At 31.8% G+C, this 27978-nt stretch overlaps 1 protein-coding gene across 5 annotated transcripts in view; it reads right to left on the bottom strand.

The window, feature by feature from the left end:
* Positions 1–26370, bottom strand: part of LOC120776814 (rab11 family-interacting protein 3) — a 131148-nt gene extending 104778 nt beyond the window's left edge. For 3 of the 5 annotated variants that reach the window (XM_040107823.1, XM_040107825.1, XM_040107824.1), the window contains exons 1-4: positions 26116–26370; positions 25790–26042; positions 25628–25702; positions 23627–23671 (exon numbers count right to left, since the gene is read on the bottom strand). In XM_040107823.1, the coding sequence (XP_039963757.1) occupies positions 23627–23671; positions 25628–25702; positions 25790–26042; positions 26116–26230 (488 nt within the window). In that variant the 5' untranslated portion in view covers positions 26231–26370. The remainder of the gene's footprint in view (positions 1–23626; positions 23672–25627; positions 25703–25789; positions 26043–26115) is intronic. The other 2 variants (XM_040107826.1, XM_040107827.1) reach the window with 1 other exon arrangement.
* Positions 26371–27978: the final 1608 nt, after the last annotated feature.

Below are 27978 nucleotides of genomic sequence, written 5' to 3'. Positions count from 1 at the left end.
TTTTTTTAAATTTTATATATTTTTACAAATTTGTCATATATTTCTATATATATTTTATTTAGTATTTTTTGTTACACAATTTTTTTATTTTTACTTTTAATGTATTTACAATTTTTAGACTTTTAAAAAATTTTTCAAAATATTTTTTTTTAATTTTGTTTTTGTTTTTAAACAATATATTTTCTTCATTTTTAAATTTTTTCTTTTTAATTGTGTTAATACATTTTCACACTTTTTATAATTTTTCAAGGTATTTTTTGTATATTTTTTATTTTTAAATACATTTTTTTTATTTATTTTTATATTTCCTATATATTTTATATATTATTTTTACTTTTTTTTGTAATTTTTTTTATTATGTAAACACATTTTTGGACATTTTATGTTATTTATATTTTATTTCTTTTTATATATAATTTTTTATTATAGTTTAATATTTTTTTGTTACATACTATTTTATATTTTTTTTTTAATGTTTTATTTTTAATATACATTTTTTAATTATGTAATTTGTTATAATTTTTTTTGTTTCGTTTTTTGATATTTTTCTCATTTTTAAATATATTTTTTTCATATTTTATATTTTTTTTTGAATATTTTTTGTTATGCTTCAATATTTTTTGTGATATATTATTTTTATTTTATTTATTTATGTCGTGTTACAATTTTAAACAATTTTATATACATATATGTACATATGTTTTGTTTTTCTATGCGCATTTTCATTTTATTTTATTTTGTTTTTATATTTAATTTTTGCTATTTTCCTTGCACATTGTTTGTCTGGCATTACATTAGTTACGCACCACAAAATTAGTTACACTTTCACGGCACGTAGCCTGACAATTAAACTAATTACGCGCGTGTTGAGGCATAAGCACTTCGTATAGGAGTGCATACATATTCTTTATTGAATTTTTATCTTTCGTTTTTGCTTCAGCAGCTTTTAGCAGCAAAAACGTTAATTTGTGGAACTTTGTTTTACTTTTATGCATTTTTTCATTGTGCTTTTATTTATGCAGTCAATTATGTGAATATATACTCGTATGTAGGTTATAAGTATATTTACACATGTACATATGTATATTTGCACATTGTACTCACTTGCACTCACAACGTGATCAAAGTAATATACATACATATGTATATACAGTTTATTCTCGCGTTTTATCTCATTTTGACAGAATGGAGTTGATATCTTTGGATATATTTATTATAGGATTATTTTGTGTGTGCATATGCATATACATATAGAATATTTACATATGTATGTTGTAATAATTGTGGTATTTTATTGTATATATGTAAATGTTTCTCTTCGTTGTGTGAATAATTCTCATTTATGCACATGCTCTTTAATTTTTTTTTATTAAATTTTATCACTTTTATTCTATTTATCGCTTTTAATTCAAATGTGATTTTTTATTGGTTTTTATTTATTAGTAATTTTTTTATTTTTTTTTTTATTTTTTATCGAATGTTGTTTATTTTTTTAATTTTTTTAATTACATTTTATCATTTGTATTTAATTTATTATTTTTAATTCTTATATAATTTTTTTTCCTCATAATTTTTTAATTTCTTTTTTTTTATATTACTTTACTTTAGTTTATATTTTATATTCTATATAATTGTGTTATATTATTTTTTTATAACGTTTTTCCGTTATTATTTTTTTATTCTTTTATCATTTTTTAAATATATTTTTTTAATAACATCTTAAATTTTTTTAATTAAGTTTTAAAATTTTTATTTTTTATTATTATTATTTTTTTTTACTTTTTCCATTTACATCAATTTCAATTTCTTTTTACTATATTTTATCACTTCTATTTTGTTTATAGTTTTTAATTTTTTAATATATTTTTTTTATTTTTTAATCATTTAGTAATATTTTTTTAATAATTTTTTTAAATTAATTTTAAATATTATTTTAATTAATATTAATAATATTAAAACAATAACTTTAATTATTGTCTAATCTTATTTTATTACTTTTACCATTTTATTTAATATTTAAATTTTATTTTTAGTATATTTGTTTTCAACAATTTCGATCATCAGCACTTTCATGTTCTGATATACAGTTATATATGTACGTACGTATATGCAATAAAGCATAGTTGACTATACTCATAAACACAGCTTCTGCCATTGTGATTACATTTCAGCTTTTTGCCACTTTTGTTCTTGTTTTCTGTCCACGCAAATGTCTGTTTTAACGCACTATAAAGCATTGTTGGTGTTACGAAGTAACACATTGTGCTGACGGTGAAATTGCGGCACGCAAGAAGGCATAAAACTTTTTCCGCTTAGAAATAACTATATTTATGTCTGCATATGCACATACATGTGTGAATGAAAGTGTGTTAACAAATTTCTATATAATTAGTTTCGCAGTTAACATATTCTTTAACAAGTTATTTTCGGTTTTTTTGTACATATTATATGTATGTACTACATATGCTCATATGTCAGTACTTTTAGGTATGTTTGAGTATGGAAATATGTACATTCGTAGAAATCAAGAGCGACCTTCAGCGCTGTTAAAGAAATTTTTTGGAACTTATGATGCATTGCTAAAGTTTGTCAAGAGAAATGAGTCAAAAAAGTAGTCCTATAAGTTTTTATATGTATATTCTTACATATCAAAACAGGTTTGTTGAAGATTCAGACCAATCTACAATAACGGCCTTTCGAAAAATTAACATGAACAAGTTGATGAAACTTTCAATAGAAAACTATCTTATTCACAAAAGTGTCAACGTTTTGGGGAAATGATCCGAAATTTTGCCCACGAACTTTTCTTTCAAAGAAGCTGCTCATTTGTCGGAATCAACGATAGTGGACGACTCTAGCACATAGCTGTCATACAAACTGACCGATCAATATCAAGTTCTAGTATGGAAAACTTTTTTATTTCACAAGATATTTTCACGAATTTCAGCACAGATCATTTTCTAAGGGAAGATCATAACTCCTGAAGAAATTTTCTCGACCAAACCACTATAGCATATAGCTGCCATACAAACTGAATGATCAAAATCAAGTTCTTTTATGGACATCATTTTTATTTGACAAGATATCTTCACGAAATTTGGCACGAATTATTGTTCAGGACTGCACTACAATATTTTAATAAATTATGCAGATCGGAGCACTATAGCGTACAACTGTCATACAAACTGATTGATCAAAACAAAGTTCTTATATGGAAAACTTTCACATTTGATGAGATATCTACATGAAATTTTGCATACATTGTTGCACAATATAACGTTATAATCTCCGTAGTAATTGTTCAGATCGTACCACTATAGCATATAGCTATCATACAAACTGAATGATCAAACTGAAGTTTTTGTATGGAAAGCTTTTTTATTTACCGAGATATCTGCACGAAATTTGGCACAAATTATTTTCTAAAGGAAGGATGTAACCCCTGAAGAAATATTCTGGATCAGATCACTATAGCATATAGCTACCATACAAATAGAACGCACAAAATCAAGCTAAATGTCGTTTTATACACTTTTATGTTATAAGAAATGCAGCTGTGAAGGGTATTAGCACCTAAGTAAATGTTTTTACTTGTTTTTGTTAATTTTTCCACAATTTTTACACGGTCTACTCCAAATCTAGTCTTTAACACCTTTGTCTTAATTTCATTTCGTCGCTCATATGTTGCTAAAGGCAGCCAAATTACTTTTATAATATTGTATAATTTTATTTCATTTTGTTTATTTTTATCACCTTTTCTTTTTGCTTTGGCTTACACACAACTAATTTTTACATTTCACAGCCGAAAATCAATTCGCAATGCAGCGGCGATGCCGATGGCAGCGCAAGAAATTGAAGCGCGACTTTCGCACATATACAAACAAACATACATACATATGTATGTGTGTGCATATGTTAGCAACAGCATATATATACATATGTATTTGCAAAAGCACTTACATATATAAGGTAAATGCAGCAGCGCGCATGGGCGTGCAAAAAACGGCAATGCAGAGGCGCCGACGCAGCGGGGTGTCAGTCATTAATGATGAGTTGCGCTTTTTTACTTCGTGTTTTTGTATTTTTGTGACTTTTTTGTTTTTTTTGTATTTTTGTAACTTTTTTTGTTTTTTTTTTGGATTTTTGTTTTTTTTTATTTTTTCTTCTTTTAGCCCGCATATGGGGTTTGTTTAATTTTTTGCTGTTTGGCTTTTTGTCGTAGTCATTAAGGCGTAACAAAACTCCACAAGAAATATTTGGCACAACTAACAATGGATTTTTATAGATGAAGAGCTGCTAAACTGTTTGCAACAAAAATTAAGTTTTGAAAATTTGGTAAATCGTTTGCAGAAACACAAAGCATGAAAAATTAAGCGAAAAATAGTTTTAAATTAAGTTTCAAAATGATTTATTGTTAATTACCTCAATTTTTATAAAAGCTTTTGATTCAAAATAAAGAGCTTTATTGTAAAATAACACAAAAATCATTGACTTTAGTTTGACTTAAGCTATAACACCCTCAACTAATAAACAAATTTCCAAACAAGAAGTTGTTTTTATATAGCGGTTTGTATGGCAGCTATATGTTATAGTAGTCCGATCTGGAAAATTTCTTTAGAGATCATAAAATTGTGTTAAAAAAATAATCTATAATTTATATAAAAACATTTTAGCAAATAGAAAATTATTTAAAGTCAAGATAAATTAAAAAAAAAAAAATTATTAAAATAATAAATAAATAAGTTAATTTTTTTTAATTTTTGCATTAATATATTTTGGTTTTAATTTTTTTGATATTTTTGGCAAATAGATATTTATAATATTTAAAGTGAATTGTAGTCAAGTTAAATTTTTTTAAATATTTGGCGTTTATAAATAAAATTTATTATTTTTATTTTTATTAAAAACTTTACTTCAAGACATTACCAGGTAATATTTTTGTTTTGGAACTTGTTTTTAAAAAAGTCGATAATATTCTATACTTTCAACACTTTTTTTATTTTATTTCTTTTGTATTTCAATATTTTTTTAATGCAAATATTGTGCATGTTTATAAATTCATTTACTTATTTTTTGTTATTAATTTTTTCCGTTTCTTTTTTTAATTTTTTTAAAATTGTATTATTTTCATATTAAAAGTTTGATGGTTTCCAAATATTTTAAACATTTTTTTCTTATTTAAAGGCAATAATTTTCTATTCAAACAACACCTTACCCTTTGTATCTAATATTGTTTATGCAAATATTATATGTATTTTTCTAAGTTCATCTATTTATTTTTTTGTTTGAAACTTTTTTTCGGTTTTAAGTTTATTATTTTTACATTAAAAGCTTAATTTTTTCATAACTTCATGATTTGTTTTTTGTATTTTATTTTTTTTCCTTTGTCTTTGAATTTTTTGTTGTTTATGCAAATTTTGTGTATTTTTTTAAGTTCATTTATATACTTTTTGTTTGAAAATAAAAAAAATTCGGTTTTAAAGAATTTTATTTTAAATTTTTTTTATTTTTATATTAAAAGTTTATTTGTTTTCGTTTTTTTTTGATTTCATTTTTATTTAAAGTCGATTATTTTCTATCTAATCAATAAATTTTCCTTTGTATTTTAATTTTTGTACAAATTTATGCCTTTTTAAAGTTTATTTATTTATTATTATTATTTTCCAAGAAATTTGTTTTAAATTTTATTTTTTTTATATTAGAAGTTCAATTGTTTCCACTATTGTTTTTTTATTTCTCTTTTAAGTGAAGTCAATAATTTTCTATCCAATTGACACTTTTTCCCTTAAATTTTAATTTTTGGTTGTTTTTTTAATGAAAATTATATAGATTTTTTAAATGTATCTAATTTGTATTAAAAAATCTTTTTGTTTTAAAAATATTTATTTTAAATTTAATAATTTTCCAGCTAATTAACACATTTTATTTTAAATAAAATTTATTTGTTTTTTTGTGATTAAAAAATTTTTTTTTCTTACATCTCTTAGTTTGATCTTGGTACATTAATTAGGTTTTACTATTTATGTTTTATTTCGGTTTCAAAGAAATATATTTTAAACTTCAAACTCGGTAATGTTTCATTGTTAAACAAACATGTTTTTTAAACTAATTATTATACATAAATTTAAATTTATATTTTTGTATAATTTTATTTTCTGTTTTTACTTTAAAGGCATTTTCATACGATTTTTTTCATATTTAAAACTTTATATAATTTATCATTAACTTTTTTGAGTTATTCATTTTAATATTTTACATTTTGTTTGCTTTTAACAATGAAAATATATTTTCAAAGCATTTAATGCAAAATTTTTCCATCATCATTCAATAATCACTATAATTTTGCACATTTTCTCGAAATTTGTATTATTTTTTAGTGTGGCTAAAAAAACGATTTATTTAATTTTTTATCAATATTTAGGAATACTTTTGTGTTATTTGTTTATTGCTAAGAAAATATTTTTATACATTTTTTTATTATTTAGAACTTTTATTTTTTTATTATTCTTAAAAAATCTAGTTTTTTCAATTTGTTTAATATTTAGAAATATTTCTTTTACAAACAATTCTTTTAATTTTTATATTATTTAGAAAAATTCTTTTAATACCACTGTTTATCATATATCATGCTTTATGGATTTATGAAAATTTACTTTCGCTTGTCATAGCGAAAAAATAAAACATAAAAGAATAACAGTTAACGCATTTACTATGCTTCCGGTTTGCACAAAATAAAAATAACATTTCAGACACTGAGGCGCGCGACAGGAAGCTAAAAAGCCGACACAACAACAACATACATTTTTGCAGACATAACAAACAAAAACTATAATAACAAAGACAATAACAACAACATTAATAGCAATAACACAAACAGACGCAGAAAATCTTATTAGACCTAATTTCGTTTTTACTTTCAGCGATTTCAGCAAAATCTTTCGTCACTAATAACTTTTCGCTGTATTTGCTTAATATTTCACGCACACAGCATTTAGGTGTAGCGTATTATATAAATAATTTGCTTTGTTTGGTTAAATTCGCAATTGATTTTGTTTATTTGCCGGCAAACTCTCACACTTTTCCGCCGCCGCGCCAAATTTCCCGCAAATCTTACACCAAACAGTTATATAAAAATATTGGTCACGTTTTGCCGCCCGCTTGAGAGTTCTACAATTCACTTATTTATTTCTTTTTTTTTTTTTGCTTTTTTCGCTACCAAAACGCTCACGACTTCGTTTACCGCGCACGTTAAACCCGCAATCCACACGCAACCATTTCGCTTTGCCGCAAACTCGACACTAAAATATGCGAACGCATTCGTTTGAGCTGAACGTTGCGAGGCGGGTTTAAGCCAACAACGCTGACACAATGAAAATAGTAGAAACAACAATAACCACATTGGCAAATAAATTAAAAGCAGTTAAAAAGCTTGAAGCTTCGAAAGCTAACTTGCTTGCTGCGTGCTGCGGTTCGTTGTGCAAGGCAACATGTTCGGAGCCGAACCGCAACGTATTGCCGGTTGGCTGGTTGACGGTCTGGTGATTTGTTTTTGTTGAATTATTGGTTATAAAAATAAATTCGACCGATATGTTTGTATTTACAATATTTTGTGTTCATAATTATTATGGGCAGCGATTTGCGGAAATGGGCAGCAGTGAGCTTAATTAGAGGGTCGCTAGGAAATTTTTTAGCAACATGCATGCAAGGTTTGCAGAGTGTGGGAGATTTTTATGGAAAAATATGGTGATTTTTTAATTATTGGCTTATATGTAACTTTTAAATATCTTTTTCTATAAACAAGTTTCCCAAACAAGGACTTGAGTTGGCCGATTAGTTCATGTGGCAGCTATTTGCTGTAGTTGTCCGATCTGAACAATATTTTAGGAGATTATGCCGGTTTTTGGATAATACTCTATGCCAAATTTCGTGAAAGTAACTTGTCAAATAAACCAGTTTGCCATACAAGGAGTTGAATTTTACTGAATTATTTGTATGACAGCCATATGCTATAGTAGTCCGATCTGAACAATATCTACCGATATATAGCTATTTTTTGAGAAATTATATATGCCAAATTTCCTGAAAGTACCTTTTCAAATAAACAAGTTTTCCATATAAGGACATGAGTTGGCCGAGTAGTTTGTATGGTAACTATATGCCATAGCTTTCCGATCTGAACAATTTTTTCGGAGATTAAAGCGATACCTTGTATTATAATTTATGCCAAATTTGGTGAAGATACCTTTTCACATAAAAAAGTTTTCCATACGAGGATATTCAACCAATAGAGCGGCCTCACCTAACGAAACTAAAAATATGTGCCCAGTTCAAAATCTCATATTTCGGAACTAATTACTACCTAGGACGTCATTTTTTGACGTATGTAGATTCCATTTAAGAAATAAAACAGAATTTTGGAATCTTTTTTGAGGTCTTCCAGCATTTTTTCATTCGATAAAACTCAATATTAAGAGTCAATTACGAGTTGTCTATGGATTTGTTGCTGCTTTAAATAAATGATATGTATGAACCGCGTAAACAAATTCACTATTTATATGGTCAGATAGGTCTAATATTCAGGCGTCTCCCATATAATATACCGAATGCGCGCAAACAAAATGAAGATATTCGCCTTTTTTCAAAGTTATAGTAACGGTAACTATAAAATCCGCGCCGATAAAACATTTCACGCCACACCTCTTATAGTTATGTTCTAATTCGAATTTAAAAAAAAAGTAATATTAAAATGTCGCATATTTCGACCTACGTTGTCAATTTTCAACTTGTCTTCGTATTGAATAAAATGTTACTCATACGCCACGTGATTAATTTTGCAACGTTGCCAATTTTCAACTCATATGACATCAAATTAGAAAAAAAAATTTACTTATACGCCGCGTACATCATTTTGCATCGCTGCCAATTTTCAACTTGTATGACTTCGAATTTAAAAAAATTTTACTCATACACCACTTGCATCATTTTGTTTTGCCTTTAACTCCATCGATTTGCTAAATTTTTTGTAAAACTCAAAAACAAAAAAATATAAAGAAAACTTTTAATTTACTAAATCTAACAAAACATACATTTTCACCTAAAAAACGATTTAATTAGAAAAATCGCAACAAATTACCATAGCCTTAAGCTCAACTAATACTAACTACATTATAAAAATTCACTTTCAGCCACTTACAAGTGTACATACGTATACATGATTTTGCAGCATCTGGCTTGATAGCGCGCCTATCATTTCAATTCATCGCGCATTCCATTTTCACAAAAAAATCATGCAAACACAAGCGGAAAAAAGTGAATCGCTCAGCTTCAACCAGCTGTTGCTACCGTTTCGAATGTTTTTTGTTTTGCCTTTCATTATTTCAGCATTAGCACGCTAAATTTTTCTCACCCACTTTCACATTACGCCGCATTGATGCATCTCCGCAGATATGGTGGAAATTTCCATATTGCGAATTGCTTTACACATAAATATGTATTGGTATGAATGCCTATAAATAACTACTGTATAAATAACTACTTTTCCGCTTTTGTTTTTCAGCGCTGTAGTATGGCTTTCTTGTTGATTGCCTCTTGATTTCTGTGTTGTGATGCTCACTTTCGTATTTCCCACTTTTTTTAATGATTTTTCAATGCGAAATTGAGTGGCATTTGTTGGCGTGTGGCTGGCAGTTCGGCACAATAAACTTTTTAGCCACTCTTAATTATATATTTTTTTGTTTCTTCTTTCTACGTTTTCATTGCATTTGGACGGTAATCTTCAGTAGCTATTTTTGTTGTTATTGCTGCGTTGCTTTTCACTACATTGTTTTTCATTTCATGCCACTACTTTTCTTTCACCACTAACACCATTTCGTTGTAGTTTTTCCGCACGGAAAAACATTTTTCTACTTAATTTTATATTTTTATACTTTTTTGTTTAGTTTTTTTTATTTATTACACTCCATTAGATACCATTTCGTTTCATTTTATGTAAAGTAATGTCACTTTGTGCTACATTATATTATGTTAAGTTATTTTACATTATTTAATAATATGTTAGAATGGGGATTTTTTGTTCTGTTATTAGTATATTTATTTCGTTTTATGTTATTTTAGTTTATTTTATTTTTTTATTTTATTTATTGATTTATTTTAATGTAGTTTAAATTTATTTAATTTAATTTAATTTAATTTAATTAAATTTTATGTAATTTAATTTATTTTAATTAATTTTATTATTATTTTATTTATTTTTTTATTATATTTATTTAATTAAGTATAATTTAATTTATTTATTTTATTTTATTTATTTTAATTTTATTTTTTTTTACTAATTATCGTTTCTTATGGGAATTTATCAGTTCCTAGTATAGCCAGTAATTGACTATTAGCTCAAAATATTTCTCTTACGCTCTCTCTCTCATTGCAAATATACACGCAGAGTGAAAACAGTTCAATAACCTCTAAAGGTTAAATTGCCTTTGCACTTAATTTACTTTCAAAATTGCACAGAACTAATACAGATCTAAGTATAACTCTTAATTAAGAATATATATTGCTAGTGAACTTATGAAACGCTTCAAAAAAGTAAAGTCGTCAAATTGAACTTGTGAAACGCTTATGTAATTAAATTCTTAAAATGAACTTGTGAAACACCGGTCAGCTCAAAGATTTTGTATTTGTGAACTTGTGAAACACCTTAAATAATTGAACTCGTAGAACTGGATTTGTGAAACAGTGGATAACTCAAAGTTTTTCTATATGTGAACTAGTGAAACACCTTAGCCAATTGAATTCGTGTATTTGAACTTGTTAAAAATTGGCTGGAGCATAACTTATGAAACACTTTAGCTAATTGAATTGGCTGGAGCATATATTTTCAATTTGTGAACTTTTGAAACACCTTGATTATTGGTTTATTATAACTGATTGGATTTTCATTTAACAACGAAACATCAAAATGATAATATGTTTGCAAGCTGAAAGCCATATTTTAAGACTATACTAGAAATGAAGTCCTTAAACAAAAATATATTTTTTAAAACTATACCTACCTCTCCTCAATAAGGAAGTTTTAGTTTTATTATCCACTCATAAGGCATGAGTAAAGTGTGATAAGAACTCTCTCTCTGTGATAAGAACGCTCTGTGATTGACTTTCGACATCGAACTGAACACAGATGGTTAAACGATCCTACATATGAATACATGGATCTCCTCAACTATGGCAATATCTATGTAAAGCAGATTTGCTTCAAAGCTATAAATAATTGCTTATGAACTTGTGAAACTATTAATTCAAATCATGAAATTGAACTTATGAAACACTTTAGCTAATTGAAATGGTTGGATCACATTTTTTCGATTTGTGAACTTGTGAAACACCTTGAATATTGGTTTAATATAACTGATTGGATTTTCATTTAACATCGATGCATAAAAATGTTTATTTGTTTACAATTTGAAAGCAAAATTTTGAGACTACAATAGAAATGTGAACTCGTGAGGCATACGTAAAGTATTAATAAAAACTCTCTGTCATTGATTTTCGATATCGAACTGAACATAGTTGAAAAACGTTCTAACATAAGATACTCCAATTTATGTGTTTTTGGCAAAAAAATGTGGAAGCTCGGTTGACTTGGTACTTAATAAATATTTTAATTTATGTACATATTCTCACGACTATAGCATCCTTTGCTCGAGTGCACACAAGAAGTTAGCTCTGGCTGGAACAAGTAGTAACAAATAATAAACAAAAAGCATTCCTTTAACCCTTGCAGTACGTTTACCCTCTATTTGCATTATTCCCACATATAAATTACAACAAATTTAAATGCCTCTGTTTCACATTTCCTAATTGCTTTCGCAATTATGCACAAATTTGCTTTATCGAAGAAAACACATGAAGAAGCCTCTGTGTGCATGAGTCATGGCAGCAAATTTTTCTCAGTTTAGGCATTATGTACGCTTTGTGCAATTTTTTTCTTTACTTATGTTATTTTTTATTGCTATCGTTCATATTTTTTACATTTTTGTCGCATAATTTCTTGCTCGTACCTGTGAAAAAGTCAGTCAAGTGTAGACAACAATGCCATGTAAGGCGGTGAGAAGTCAACGAAGATGTGCACTGGAACTCGTTTTACGTGACTGTCAAGTGTGGGAAAATTGTATTGTAGTTGTAAGCACACACAAACATACATATGTATATACGTACATACATATGTATTTTGATCTATATGTGTAAGAATATTATAGTGACGCTTGGTTGAACTTTTGTTATATTTATTTGTGTGAGTACGTGCGTGCTTTTGTAAAGATATGCAGATTTATTGGCATGCAATAATGCAAATTGCGATTATTAGCGGATTATGATTAGCTAAAGCTGCTGTATTGTAATTTATTTAATTAGAAGTAATTTATTATGTTTACTTAATTATGTATATCATTAAATTCAACTATTTCATCGTTTATTGTGGGAACGAGAGGTGGTGATAAAGACAAACAGAGACAAACAGACAAACATTGTGTTTAATTTGTTACAATAAATTATTTTATTGTATAAAATCCGCAGAAAAACTTAACTTTTTATATAAAATTTGTATCGTGCCTTTCATAGAATCATTAAAAATGAACAACGAAAAGAAAAACTAGGTCAGTTTAAGTATTGAGACTTCCCGTCCTCTGGGAGGATATCTCTCGGACTGCTGCAAGAGGATTGCGCGACCTTTGTCGACCTGCTGGATGAATGTCACTTGATCTGGGTGATAAATTCGTTCAAATCTTTCAAGTCTACAGGACCGGATGGCATCATACAAGCGCAGATGCAGCGGGCTGTCATGCATTTGGTTGTCCAAAGACTTCAGTCCCAACAGTCTTTCCTCCTTCTTACTAAAAATTCAGCAAAGACTGATGAACTAGTGGAACCATTTAGCAGGACATTATTATTGTAAAAGCAGGTCGGTGGATACTGGCCTTTATACTATCGTGTCATGGCTTGAATAAGTCATTAGGATTAAAGAATTCGCTGTCAAGATCTTCCATCATATTGAGGGAGTTTTCAGTAACGTCCCCCCGAAAGCAGTTTTTACTGCTCTGGACGATCTTGGGGTTAAATCAAACCTCAAACACCTCATTTTCAGCATTTTATGCAAAAGGGTGATTGGAACGGAATGGGGCAACGCACGTACTCGGTGAAATGTGAATAGGGGAACCCCACAAGCTGGAGTTCTCTCTCATTTTCTATGGATCACGGTCATTAACGACCTACATAAAAATCTTTAGGATCGTGGCTGCCTGCTGATTGCTTATGCAGATGATGTAGCACTCATTTTCAAAGGAAAGTTCCTGAGTAAAGTGAACGAGTTGACGCAAGGGTATCTCAGCGTCGTAAAAAATTGGTTAGTCGGAAGTGGTCTCGCCAGCAATCCAAATAAAACCGAGATGGCTCCCATTTGCGGTTTTATTTACTCAAATATACAAGTTCCTGGTAGCACCGCTGCCTCAAATGGGAGACTGTATGCGTCTGTAACCGACAGATACATTGAAATATCTAGGACTCATCCTGGATAGGAAGCTTTCATGGAAGCCGAATATCGAAGGCATTGATTTCCTTCTATTGCTGTAAAGGACACATTAGCAAAAGGTGGGGTTGCACACCCAAATTGATCCTCTGGCTTTACGATACCATAGTCAAGCCCATTATTTTCCATGGAATCTTTATGTTGTGATGGGCTCTAGAAAATACCACACTTGCAAAGAAACCCGAGAGCGTTCAACGGAGAATCTGGGTTCCTAAAATAAACTCGGAAATCTTCACACACTGTGGCTTTATATCGGATCACTTGGAACATAAAGGACACATTAGCAAAAGGTGGGGTTTCACACCCAAATTGATCCTCTGGCTCTACGATACCACAGTCAAGCCCATTATGTTCCATGGAATCTTTATGTTGTGATGAGCTCTAGAAAATACCACACTTGCAAAGAAACTCGAGAGCGTTCAACGGAGAATCTGGGTTCCTAAAATAAACTCGGAAATCTTCACACACTGTGACTTCAAATCGGATCACTTGGATCATGGAGTCGCCAAGCTGAACTCTGGCGGCTCTTTCTCTACCCATATACCGGCGAAGGAGTTGTGAGTGCGAAGAAGCCGCTGAAGGAGATGGCAGTGAGCTTCTTTACGTGTGGCTCAAAGCTTGGAGAGAAGGTTGGTGGAGAGTTTCACTGTCAGGAGCTCTCTATTAACTCCAGCTTTAGACTGACCATTGCAGTGTTTTCCAAGGCGAAGTTGCAGGCAGCAGTAGAAGGTATTATCCTACCTCTGAATGCGCTTTTAAATATGAAACACTGATTACACATTTAATACAATCACGCTGCCTATATATTTCGTTTTTTTATTTCCATAAAATAATTAATTAAGCTTTACGGCTCAATTAGCTTTAAGTTTTTTTTATTAGCCTTGACTTAGTAGGGAGTTAATAGTAGTAACTAAAAACATATATATAAGTACATATGTGAATAACAATGCATTGGTGAGCTTGCAAAAACGGATTTAGTTTTTAAGCTACTGCATTAATGCGCTTGAAAAAAAGATATATATGTATGTACAAACACACCCAACCCCAGCTGCGCATTTTTGATAGCAGTTCGGCACTGTGAATTGTATAGTTAATTAATTTTTGCCAATAATTAATAGAATTCAACAATCTTAATTAACAGAAAGTGGGTAAATATCGTTTAGATATTAGTAGTTGCCAATAGCACAAGAGCTTGCAAGCAGTCGGTGTCTTTCAAGAGAAATTTTTTTTGTATGAAAATAAAAATATTGCAAAATTTCCATAAAATTTTGGCGAACAATAAGCTTAGTTTTGAAAAATGTACAATAATCTATTTTAGTTGAAAGTAGCCATTGTCGAGATTACAAAGTTGGAATAACAAAACGTAACTTCAATCTAGAACCTACTCTTGACCTTATCAACTTAAACAATATAAAGCAAATCTGCTTTAAAAGCTATGGAGAATTGCACCGAACTTGAGCAACAGCTTAGATAATTGATTAATTGGACTTGTGAAACGCTTATGTAAATGAATTCGTATAATGAACTTGTGAAACACCGGTTAGCTCAAAGATTTTCTATTTGTGAACTGGTGAGAACCCTTAGATATTTAAATTCGTATAATTGAACTTGTGAAACAGTATTTCTATTATTGAACTTGTGAGACACCTTAAATATTTAAATTCGTATAATGGAACTTATGAAACACCGTTAGCGCAAAGATTTTCTATTTGTGAACTTGTGGGACACTTTAGATATTTACATCCGTATAATTGAACTAGTGAAACACCGGCTATCTCAAAGATTTTCTTTTTGTGAACTTGTGGGACACTTTAAAGTTCGTATAATGAACTTGTGAAACACCGGCTAGCTCAACGATTTTCTATTTGTGAACTTGTGGGACACCTTAGATATTTAAAATCGTATAATTGAACTTACGAAACACCGACTAACTCAAAGGTCTTCTATCTGTGGACTTGTGGAATATTGAAATTCGTATAATTGAACTTATAAAACACCGGTTAGATCAAAGATTTTCTATTTGTGAACTTGTGAGACACCTTAGATATTTAAATTCGTATAATTGCACTTGTGAAACACCTTAAATCATTGGTTTTATTGAAAGCTTAATAAATTTAAGATAATTTTGAATTTAATACATATTTTACTTGGACTAATGTGTCAATAAATCTGAAAATTTCACAAAATAATATATGCTTTAAAAATTTTAAGATATTGTCAACTATGTGCGACTAGTTCAATGACAACACTAAAAGAATGAACAAAAATATAAATACTTCTAAAGAATGTTTAGTAATTACAATAAAAAAGCAACATATTGCGAAGCTAAGCAACATTTAATGGAACGAAAGCTGTTTGCATGTGGTGGTCTAATGAGTAAGAAAATATGTGGTGGAGAAAAATAGCCAGAAATATGTATGTAACATGAAAAATGAGTAATGAAAAAAGAATATGGAACACATTTATCAACCGCAATTTTAAGACTTTTCTCAGCTAAGCCTAGCATGAAATAAAAGCGACGATGTGTCATTAACAAGCGCCGCAAATCTCAAGCTCAATAGCCAAAAAAATGCGAGCGACTAAGCAAAACTATGAGAAAGTAAGATATACGACTAGAAGATTAGAAAAAAGGAATGTAAATGAAAGCTTGTTTTTATGTTTCTACTATTTTAAACCACTAAAGTTCAAAAAAAAACCTCAACTAACTGTATATCGTTATTTATAGGATTCTTATTTCTGAAACCTTTTCAAGCATTTATGTATAATTAAGTAATTTACGTAATTCTTTTCCCATAAACAATAATAATAGAAGCTGCCTAGTACTTCTGCGCTTAAGTGCTAAGTCAAGATCAACGGAAAAGAAATTTAAGTTGCGCAGGTTTGACAATAGAAAATGCTAACAATTTGTGCTTGAGGCAACATAATTTGATGACACAAAATCATTACTCATCATTAGTTTCTCATTCATACAGCTCCACGATAGCAAACGATTTAATGAGGAGTTAATTATAGAAATTTATGGTAGTTTTGGCGAAGCTTTATCAATTAGGGTGCATTCAAACGATAAATCTTTTCCATTTTTCTGTTTGTCAGCTTTGCTGTTTCACAAGTTCATTTGGACGTAACTGTTCGATGGTAGGTTAAAGCTAGAAGGTTGTATAATTTTTAGAATAATTTTTCATAGAAACTTGTTTGATGCTGAAACTTTAGGTGTTCCACAAGTTCACTAACAAATATTGATTCTTCTTTGGTAGCTTTTTGCCATTAAATTCGATACCCTCTACTCGAGCTTAGATTAGGTTAGGTTAGGTTAAATCGTCGATCAAAAATGGATACCACTCGGATATCTCAGAGCACCGGTCCATTATTATATCCAAATACTCCAAAGTATTGCTAGAAAAGACTCTAAAAAACCGCCAAAACATTTTGAGCTTATCACAAATGTATTGAAATGGCAAAAAGCAATTCCAGTTATCTCGCTAGGTGCGATGAAGTTAATATCTACTAAGAGTAAGCTGTGGATCTCTGGGTTCGCAACTAGACCAGAATTATTCCTACTGTGAGTGAGCAGTTCAAAGGATCTCTGGGTTCCGAACTTGGCCAGAGTGAGCTCGTTGTAGCGCAGGAGTTATTTGTTGACCAGCGCCTACTAATATCAGAGGTTCAGCGAATTCAACGGAGACCCGTTAACAATCCAATGTAATCGAGACAAGACTGTCCTCTCTTACAAGCTTTTTGATTTTACAGTTGCCAGCGGTTTCGCGAAAACCATACGAGCAGACGAGACTTGGACTTCAAAATATATAAATTGAATTTCCCTTGACATCTACCCATATTTATAGAAACTGTTCCACAAGTGCACAGGGGAAAAAGTTTAGTGAGTTGAGATTTTATCTAAAATTTGATTAATTTTCTTGCGACGGTAACTCAAAAGCATCAAAACCGAGCTTTAAAATATAACTGAAAAGCGGCTAACAGCATAAAAATGCGTCACCGCAGCAAGAAGCCAACATAGTGCGGCACACAAGCCACATAACTTACTGCCAAACGCTAACCAACCTATCCAAGCAAACATTTCCCCGCTACCACGCAACCGTCACACTTTCATGCCATCACCAGGCCAAACAAAACAGGCAACCGCGACGGGTTTTTAAGAGCGCATGCGCGCACGTTCGCATTCCTATGTCATGACGCTGACAATGATGACGTTGTTGAAGTTGTGGTTTTGCGCTGCACCAAACCACCACATACATAACTCTTGTAATTATTGTGGTGGCAAAAGCATAGAGCCAAAAAATATGCACTACACGAAAAGCAATACAACAACAAGCGCATGCAACAGCCTGTTGAATGGCAGCTAACGCAAGCAACCAGCAACCGCCACCACCACCACCAGTTGCATGCCGCAGCGCGACAAATGCGAACCAACGAAGCGTATAAGACTTCGGCGAAAAGGTCCGTTGTTAACTGATTCTTTGGCCATTGCTCTGGCAATCGTATGCGCTTCATATAGGGGAGTCTGTTGTTGTTGCGCTCTTCCCGTTCAATCCCAACACAACCTGGCACTTGAACAAAGCGATCTATTTGTTGGCTGGCCAGCTTCAATGCATTTGCCTTCACGTACATGGGCTTCGTTTAACTGATCACCTTTATTTTTTTCTCCATATACAGTTTTCCTTGACTCTTCACACAGTTCGGATATTCTTTCGCAGTCTTGGGAACCGGTTTCGGACTACAACAGAAGTATTTGTTAAGCAAAATGAAAGCTGGTAAGTATACAGTTGGCGAAAGAACAATAAGACGCTGAAGGGCCAAGTTGTCATGGCAATGGCTTGCGAAGTCTTCTTGCCTTTTGGTCTTGTATTCTTGCTTGCTTGCGGCCCAACAGCTATTGGTCTTTTGTTGAGACGAGAAAGAGGAGTGCCATGAAATTCGCCAAGCAACTTTTAATGAGTTTGTTCTAAATTCCAATGATCTGTCCGCCGCGGGGCAAACAATGAAAAAATTGTGAACCGTAAAGACAAAAATTGATGAACTAAACGAAATTGGATCAATTCAAAAGAGCAGTGAAGCTGTAGCTCAGCGCAGGCTTAATCAAGTTAAACATTGTCAAAATTTTGTATTTTTATTTATGTTTTGTTTATACAGTTAATTTCAACGAACAGTTAGAACTTTGAGTTGACTGAGAAGAAAAAAGAAAAAAAATATTGACAGCGGATGGCAGATAGAAAACAGTTTAGCTATGCTATGAGGCAAATGCGTGCGAAACCATGATGGTCATTCGAAGACCTTTGAATATTTCTGGCACAAAAAAGCTCGCCATTACAATTCAACAGAGATTCTGAGGAACACTTCCTATTGGTATATCCTTTGACAAGTGATATTGCGATTAGTATATATTCCAGAAGGAGAATGGGGCTATGTGTAGAAGCTCACGCAAGTGAGAAAACTTCTCTGAGCGCCATTTACTTGGAAGTGTACAGAAATGATTCTTTTACATATGGCTCAAGCAGCTCTCAATTTTCGGTCTTAGACTAAGTATACTCTGGGAAGCCAAAGAACATCCGATTGGAGGCGAGCTAAAGTGAGAAGGTGAACCACCCATCCCCTGGATTGTGCGCTGGGTTTGGGACCAGCCACGTAAAAAACGTCATCAATGAAAAGGAAACAAGGATTACGATTTAAGGACATAGACCTGGAATGTCTCGTTCCTTAACTGTGAAGGTGCCGTCGCCCAGCTGGTTGATATCCTCCTGTAAATGCTGATATCACCGCCGTCCAAGAAGTGCGATGGACAAGACAAAGACTGAGACGAGCAGGTGTTTGTGGCATTTACTGCAGTGGCTATATAAAGGCGGAAAATTCGGTGTGGGATTCATGGTGAGAGAGAGACTCCGTCGCCGACTCCTGACATTCATCACGGTGGATGAACGTCTAGCCAAAACCATATCAAAGCGAAATTCTTCAACATATCGCTGAATTGTGCCCACGTCCCGAGGGAAAAGAAGGATGATGTGATCAAAGATGTCCTCTATGAGCGCTTGGAGCGCACCTATGAGAGCTGCCCTTGCCACGATAACAAAATCGTGGTACAGATACCCGACTTTAGCGCCAGGGTGGACAAAGAAGGTATCTTTGGCACAACGGTCGGTAAATTCAGCCTCCATGATGAAACATCCGCAAGTGGGTTGGGGCTGATCGATTTCGCCAGGTCTCAAAATATGGCTATATGGAATGCGGTGCTACAATTCCAGCATAGGGAATTCATCAAGCTGCCCGGCTGTCTCCAGATCGAAAAGCCACCTGCCAGATCGATCATGTTGTGATAGACGGAAGACACGTCTCCAGTGTTTTAGATGTGCGTGCGCTCCGAGGTCCTAACATTGACTCGGACCACTTTCTTGTTGCAGCCAAGATTCGCACCCGCCTTTGTGCAGCAAAAAAACCACGTCAACAAGCACAAGATAAATTCGACGTCGAGAAGCCTTAATCACAACAGACAGCCGAACGATGTTCTACTCGACGTGTATTCCCGTTCTTTGAGAGCACTCATCAGCAAAGAAACTTTGGGACGGAAATGCCGTACTTATGTACAGCTGCAATAGAAACCATTGGTTTTAGGAAAAGGCAAAAGAACAGCTCTTACGATTTGGAGCATCGTGTGGCAGTGGAGAGAAAACAGACTGCCCACCTCGCAATGTTACAATCGACCACAACACGTATGGGATGGGACTGATACCCAAAGTTGAAGAGGCAAGTGAAACGCATTTGCAGACAAAAAAGAGAGGCCGAAATGCGGCAGTACGAAGACCTTGACAAGCTGGCCGACAGGGGTAATGCTTTAAAATTTTACAAAAAAAATGCAGCTAACGGAAGGTTTTGAGACCGGGGCATACTTTTCGGTACTTGCAGTACTAATCGACCAGTCCGGGTTATATTTGATTTTGAATGCCTTAATAACTTTTATCAGAGCTCGACCCGGAGGTTTGATAGCGCCTTCTAAACGCTTTTAGAAATATAATTTTTCGCTATATGATTTCCATAAGACTATTCTAAGTCTACTTTCTCACAATAGAGACCAAACATACAGCAATAAAAAGATCTCAATTACAACCAAAAATAATCTTGAAGATATGCATATATTATGATGTCATAAAATTGAGCAGAAGCAAAATCATTAATAGAGACATTTCGAAAGTGATATCATCAGAATTGGAACCGAAGTAATTTCATTGCAAGCAGATTCAATGAAAGAAAAATAAATATATAAAAATAAATATATACATATAGTATAGATACATATGTACTATATACATACATACATACACATATGTTTTATATGTTACTAACTCTCTGTGTTACTCGTATACCAACAACAAGCACAGCACGTAGCTAATATCTTGTGTTTGTTTGTAACAGCGCCAGCTAATCACTGGCAATTAATCTGGCTCTAAGCGTTTCCGAACGCGATCTTAACGCAGACACATTGGAGTTCAAACGAAATATATGCTATTTGCTCTTTATGCGATTTTTTCTGCGCGCCGCTACACCAGCAACAACAACAATAATAGCACACATTCACCATTTATTTATGCCGTTTGCTGACTTCGATTGCGCAATGCCAATTCTCGGTCAATATATTGGCCACTAATTTAAGCCGGAAATTGCGACATGTCCATCGTTGGCCAGCAGAAATTATCGCACAAATAATTGCAAATAAGCGCAGACGAAGAGAAGGAGTGGAAACAAGAAAACTACAAAGTTGACATTTTTATTAGAGGAGCGTACATTTCTCTTGCGTTAATTGAAAAAAGCAGAAAGCGAAGGCGTAAATGTTTATGTTGTGGCTAGAAGAAAATTTATAATAAAATCAGGAGCGACGTGGTGAATTAGTTGAAGTGGGAGATGTATAAAGAGATATGTAAGATTTTATAGAAAAATAATTTTGTGAAAAAAAGAAAATATATTTTTGAGAAACAATACATTATTCTTAAGAAAGAAATAGTTTTGCAATAAAAAAAAATATGTACAAAAAAAATAATTTGTGCGAAAAAAATTTCTTATGAAGAAATAAATATGTATTTCTGTATAGAAAAAAAATATTAAAACACAAAATATTTTTATTAGGAAATAATGTTAATAACAATATATATATTTTTGTAAAGACTGTTTTTTATGAAGAAAAAAATATTTTGTGACAAAAAAATATGAAGAAAAAGTATTTTTTTAAATATATTGATAACGAAAAAAATATATTCTTGCGAGAAAAAAATCTTTTAAATATTTTATGACGAAAAAACTATTTTGTGAAGAATAAATATTATAAAAGGAGGAAAAATGTTTTTATAAAGAAAAAAAATTGTTTTGTGAAAAAAAAAATATTTTAAAATTTTCTGACAAAAAAATTATTTTGTGAAGAAAACAGATATTTTTATTAAGAAAATAAATTTATGCAGAATAAAAATACTTTGTGAAGATAAAACAGATTTATAACGAAAAATATATATTTTTGTGAAGAAAAAAAATTATATAGGGAGTAAAAAGTATATTTTTGTGAGAAAAATAATTATGTATGAAGAAAAAAATAGTTTTGTGAAAAACAAAAAATATATTTTGTGAAGAAAATAAATATTTGAATGAAAAAAAAAAATTTTTTGAGGAATAAAAATATTCTGCGAAGCTAAAATACATTTCTAACGAAAAATATATATATTTGTGTGAGAAAAAAATTTATGAGGAGAAAAATAAATGAATAAAGAAAAAAACAGTTTTATGAAGAAAAAATTTTTGCATGGCAAAAAAGTATTTTTTTGTGGAGAAAAAACTATTTTTTTGAAACAACAAAACAATTTTCTCCATTAAAATTTATAACGAATAAAAATACTATGTGAAGATAAAATATATTTATAACGAAAGAAATATGTATATTTTTGTTAGAAAAAAAATTATATAGTGAGAAAAAAATTATACAGGAAGAAAAAAATATTTTTTTAAAGAAAAAAAAATGTACTTGTTAAAAAAAAAATATTTTATGACAAGAAAAATATTCTCTGAAGAATAAAAATATGTTTATAAAGAAAAAATACACATTTTTGTGAGAAAAAATATTTTACAAAGAAAAAAATTGTTTTGTGCAAAAGATATGTCTTAATGAAGAAACAAAATTTTATGAAGAAAACACTAATTTTGTGAAAAAACAACAATTGTTAAGGAAAAATAACATATTTTTTTTGTGAAGTTTAAGTAAAGAAAATATGTTTTTTATGGAGGAAAAAATATTTTTGTCAAAAAAATATATAATTATAGTGTGAACAACTATGTTTGTGAGGGAACATACATATGTATGTATATTTTTGCAATAAAATCATTGTTAAGAAAAAGATATGCTAATAATGCAAAAATAATATTGTGAAGACAAAAATACTTTTAAGAAGAAAAAATAAATTATTGTGCAGAAAAAAATATTTTTTAAAAAAATATAGTTTTGCAAGAATAAAAACATTTTTGTAAAAAAAAATGTTTGTGAGGCAAAACAAATGTTGTGAGAAAAAAATTTATGAGACCCAAAAAAAATAAACCATAATTTTGTAAACAAAAAACAAGAGCATTACGAAATTAAGTTAGCTTTCACAGCAACAAAGACGGGCAAAATAATAAAAAAAGTTATTATTTACATTTTTAAGGCATATCGGCTATAAAAATATATGTACATATAGAACTATTGCTTAAAAGTAGGATGCAAGCAATTAAAAATATCCAGACACATATTATAGGTCCGTATATTTGCATAAATATTTAAGTGCATTTTAAGTTAATGAAGCAAAAAATGACCGCAACCAATTTTCATTCATGTCAGTGCAAAAATAATAAGAAATGTAAAATATTTTAGTGTGTACAAAAGCAAAATTGTTGAGCAAGCTATTTGCAAGTGCTAAGTGCATTATTAAGTTAAGTTGATATATAACTCATATATACTTTATTACATATATTAGTTAAGATATATGCTTAGCGTTAAAAATTGGTTTGCTTTAGTAAAATTTTGCTTACTGTCTCATGGAACCCCAACGACGATTCGTTAGGCTGTCAGGATTGCTGTAATGATAAAAACCATCAATCAGTAAAATAGCAGTACAGTTGACAGTTTGAAGAAATAGTGTTTTTCTAACGGTAAAATTTGATATTGATGTGAGATGTTCAAAATATATGAAATAATTAAAAAATTAAAGAAAAATTATGTTATTAAATGGGTACATAACACTTGAAATAGATAATATATACAATTACCATAAGCACAGGGTGCCTCATAACCACAAAAAAAAGTTATTGAAGTTGTTATCCCCCATAGTATAACAGATAAAGTAAACAACTTAACTTACAACTTAAGAAAAGTAAACAACTCAACTTACAACTTAAGCTAAATTCGAAAACTTTCAGCCAGTTCACGGTATAAAGAGCATATTGGCTACTCAAGAGAGCTCAAAAAGAGTGCGCTTTCAATTGAAATTGCTCTTGAGTATCTTTTTTATGAATGAGAATATGAGTGCAAAGATCTTGCGCGCTCTTTGCCGTCACTATTGGCGCTCTTTTGACAACAAATAGCTTATTTATGACAGAAAGTGGTATATAAATAAAGAAAAATAAACAACAAAATATATTCGTCTTTATTTTATGACCTAAACATAACTAAAATACATATTCAAATTGGAAACCAGTTTTTTGTAAAAGTAAGACAGACTGGTGGATAGGTGTATATATGTTTATTGTATATATGCTTTAACAAATAAGCGAGAAGACAAAGAGACAGACAGACAAAAGCAAAAAAAAAGCTGACTGGCATGAAAAATTAAACAATATGTAGTCATGTTTGTTTATAGGCAGGTCCTAATATGTAGGCATACATATAAACGAAGGTGATCGGCATATTAGGGAAACGACACTGACATATGACGCTATACCGAACATATATGTATATGTGTATATGTAATATATAAATATATTGCATACATATATATTTGATATTTGCATATATAGTAAACCAGTCTTTAAATTATTACGTTCGAGCTTTTGGCGAAAATTAATACACACACAGACGGCAAATAGTAAATATTGCATATAATAACTAGCTTAGAAAATGGCGAGCTGTCACTTTGACATTTATAGACATCGCTAACTAATGCAGTCGCATTAGCGAGTGAGTGAATTTCTGTGAAGTGTCTAAAATTATTGTATAGCTATTTCCATTTAAAGTCAACTAAGCAATCGGCAAACCATACATTCAGCGAGTAATTTATGACTACGCTGGCGACACTTGACAAACAAAAAGAAATAAATTGTTGGTGGATAGTTCAAATATGAAAAAAAAACAGTTAACTACGGCTCTACCGAAAATATAATACCCTTCAGAGGTGCATTTCCCATAGCATAAGCGGTTATAAAGAAATGTATCTTGATTTCGCTCAAGCAGTTTGTATGGCAGCTATATGCTATAGTGGTCTGATCTCAACAATTTTGTCGAAACTTGTGGCGTTGCCATGGATAACAATCTATGCAAAATTTCGTGAAGATATCTCGTTAAATAAAAAAGTTTTTCATACAAGGATTGTTTTTGGATTGAGCAGTTTGTATGGCAGTTATATGATATAGTCGGCCGATCCGAACGATTTCTTCAGAGCTTTAAGCATTGTCATGGGTAACAATCTCTGCAAAATTTCGTGAAGATACCTAGACAAATAAAAAAGTTTTCCCATACATGAACTCGATTTAAATCAATCAGCTTGTATGACAGCTATATGCTATAGTGGTACGATATCGGAGATTTCGACAAATGAGCAGCTCATTGGCGACAAAAGAGCGAGTGCAAAATTTCAGATCGATATCTCAAAAACTGAGGAACAAACGGACATGGTTAAGCGACTCAGCTCGTCACATTGAATAGCCTCCGACGTTTTCTTCTGTGTGTTACCGCTGCACAGGGTATAATAAAAATTGCACTAAATGACACTACAACTAACACGCTATTTCTGAATATTTCTATATATAAAAACTCACCTGGAGGAGGTGGTGGTGCGACGTAGGCTCATGCGTGCCCAATTGTCGCGCGGAATGATGCTCAGCTCGTCATCGCTAAAAATGGCATGTCGGTATGATAGAAATAAAACACAAATTAATAAATGACAACAACTTTCTTGCATGAAATTTTGGCAAACTCACTTGTTCGTTGCTGTTACAGCGTTGTCGTGTGGCGCCAGCTCCAATTCAACACCGCCAACACCACTGCCACCAGCGGCAGTGTTGCTATTATTATTATTGACAACATCGGCACCCAATAAACCGGCCGAAACGCTAGATGCAGTACGTTGATGATGATGATGATGGCGCTGATGCAGGCCGCGCACTGCGTTTTCGCCGTAACCCTCATACGATTCGCCGTCCGAGAGTGAGGAGCATTGCGATTTTGCGGCGTCTACACAAATTTACATATGAAGAAAGACAAAATGAAATATTTCAATCGAAAATTCACACTTCGTTTAGCTCACCTGTGCTGGAGGGTGGCGTTGAGGGCGTTGGACTTGAGTCACCCGGCGATTCGGCCTCGACATAAAGGAAATCTCCGTTGGGCTTGGTGCCCTTCATGCTGGGCATCGGTGCCATTTTGCTGGATTATTTATTATTGTTTATTTTTTACGGCGTGCTTTAAATATTTTGTTACTTAAAATACTTTGTGCTGTGCTAATTTCGCTAATTGTTGCTCACTGCTTGTGGGTCCAGTCTGACGGTGATTTTTTTCTTTTTAAAAAAAAGAAAAAAAGAAAAATATTATAAATTTTTTTGTGTTTCGAAATGTCAAAAAAGCAATAAAATATGATTGCTGTCGCAACAATAATATTGGAAAAGGTATTTTACAGGGTTGCAATTATTTCAATTATTGTAAAATTATTATTCTTTGATCTTATTCATTGCATTTCATAGAAAAATAATTGGCTCTTATGAAATTGTTGTATCTTCTGCTCAGTTAAGTGCTGGTTTTCAGCCACCAACCAACGATTTTCTACCACTTAACCAAGTGAAAATTGAGGTTAGGAGCTGTTCTCAAAGTCGATTTTTTCTAACGATAACAACATAATATTTTCGACACAACTCTAGTGGATCTTAATCTAATATGATCATAACCAAATATATTTTTAACGACCTGAAAAAGAAACTCAGTCTAGAAGCCGCCTGACCTTCCCAAGCGTCATCGCTTCGATCTGTGAAAAAATTCCAAGAAGATCTGATGTTTTTGAGACAAATTTTGTTCAGCGATTAGGCTCACTTTTGGCTCAATGGGTATGTAAATAAGCAAACTTGCGACATTTGGGACGAAGAGCCACCGGAAGAGATTCAAGAGCTTCCATTTCATGCAGAAAAAACATCGATGTGATTTGTGGAATGGCGGAATCATTGGAAACCCACTATTTGATGCCTGAAATTGAAGCTTGTGATCTCGGTGAAATTTGGTTTCAACAAAACGGTGGCACTTCCCACACATCGCATCAATCAATGGATTTATTGAGAGAATACTTCGGTGAGCGGATAGTTTCAGGTTTTGGGACGGTCGATTAGTCACCAAGATCGTGTGATACACCGTTATACTTTTTTCTGTGGGTATATGTAAAGTCTAAAGTCTGTGGATTCCTTAAAAAAATGTCGTACTCCTCCTTAACAAAAGAGTTCTATAGGTTAGATTAGATTAAAATTTTGATCCTAACAGGGATCTCACTTGAACAGCTTAGAACGATGGTCCGTTGTGATATCTAAAACTTCTATATAATTGTGCAGAAACTTTGAGGGTGTTCGGCAAAGCGCCTTGCGGCGGCGAATGTCAATTTCAGCTCTGTCTTCTGGTTCGTCGAAGGAGTGACTGTTGAAATATTCATACTGACAAAAGCTGGACAATTTAAAGGCGCCTGAATGTATCCACCTCAAATTCTTTCATACAACGACAAGATGAGAAATACGTATAGAGAGACTGAATTGTCAAAGGTTTAAAATGAGGCGCCAAACAGACCTCGGTGCGGAGAGGGCCCCGTCTATGTCAGCCACCAGCAGGCTGTCTCTGGCAACATTGTCTTGCTGCTGCTGCATTGTTCTGCTCTGTTCCTTGTCTGCAAATGAAATCTCAATTCATCCCTTATCTATGGTGCTCGGTGAAGAGAAATTCTATATTCTAATATTCTATAAAAGCCACCAGCAGGCTGTCTCTGGCCACAACGCTGAAGTGTTTCATCACGGCTGCACCATTTTGCTCTGTTCCTTGTCTGGATGTTTTGGGCAAAGATCTCTTCGCTTCATTTTGTGAACTAGCCGCTTTGCCCACTGGTTTCAACAGGAGTTTCTGATTGTTTCTTTTTCAGCAAACT

The sequence above is a fragment of the Bactrocera tryoni genome, chromosome 5 (assembly GCF_016617805.1).
Source record: "Bactrocera tryoni isolate S06 chromosome 5, CSIRO_BtryS06_freeze2, whole genome shotgun sequence".
Classification (NCBI taxonomy): domain Eukaryota; kingdom Metazoa; phylum Arthropoda; class Insecta; order Diptera; family Tephritidae; genus Bactrocera; species Bactrocera tryoni.
The sequence above is the reverse complement of the archived record's forward strand: the minus strand, read 5'-3'. Positions and strand labels throughout refer to the sequence as shown.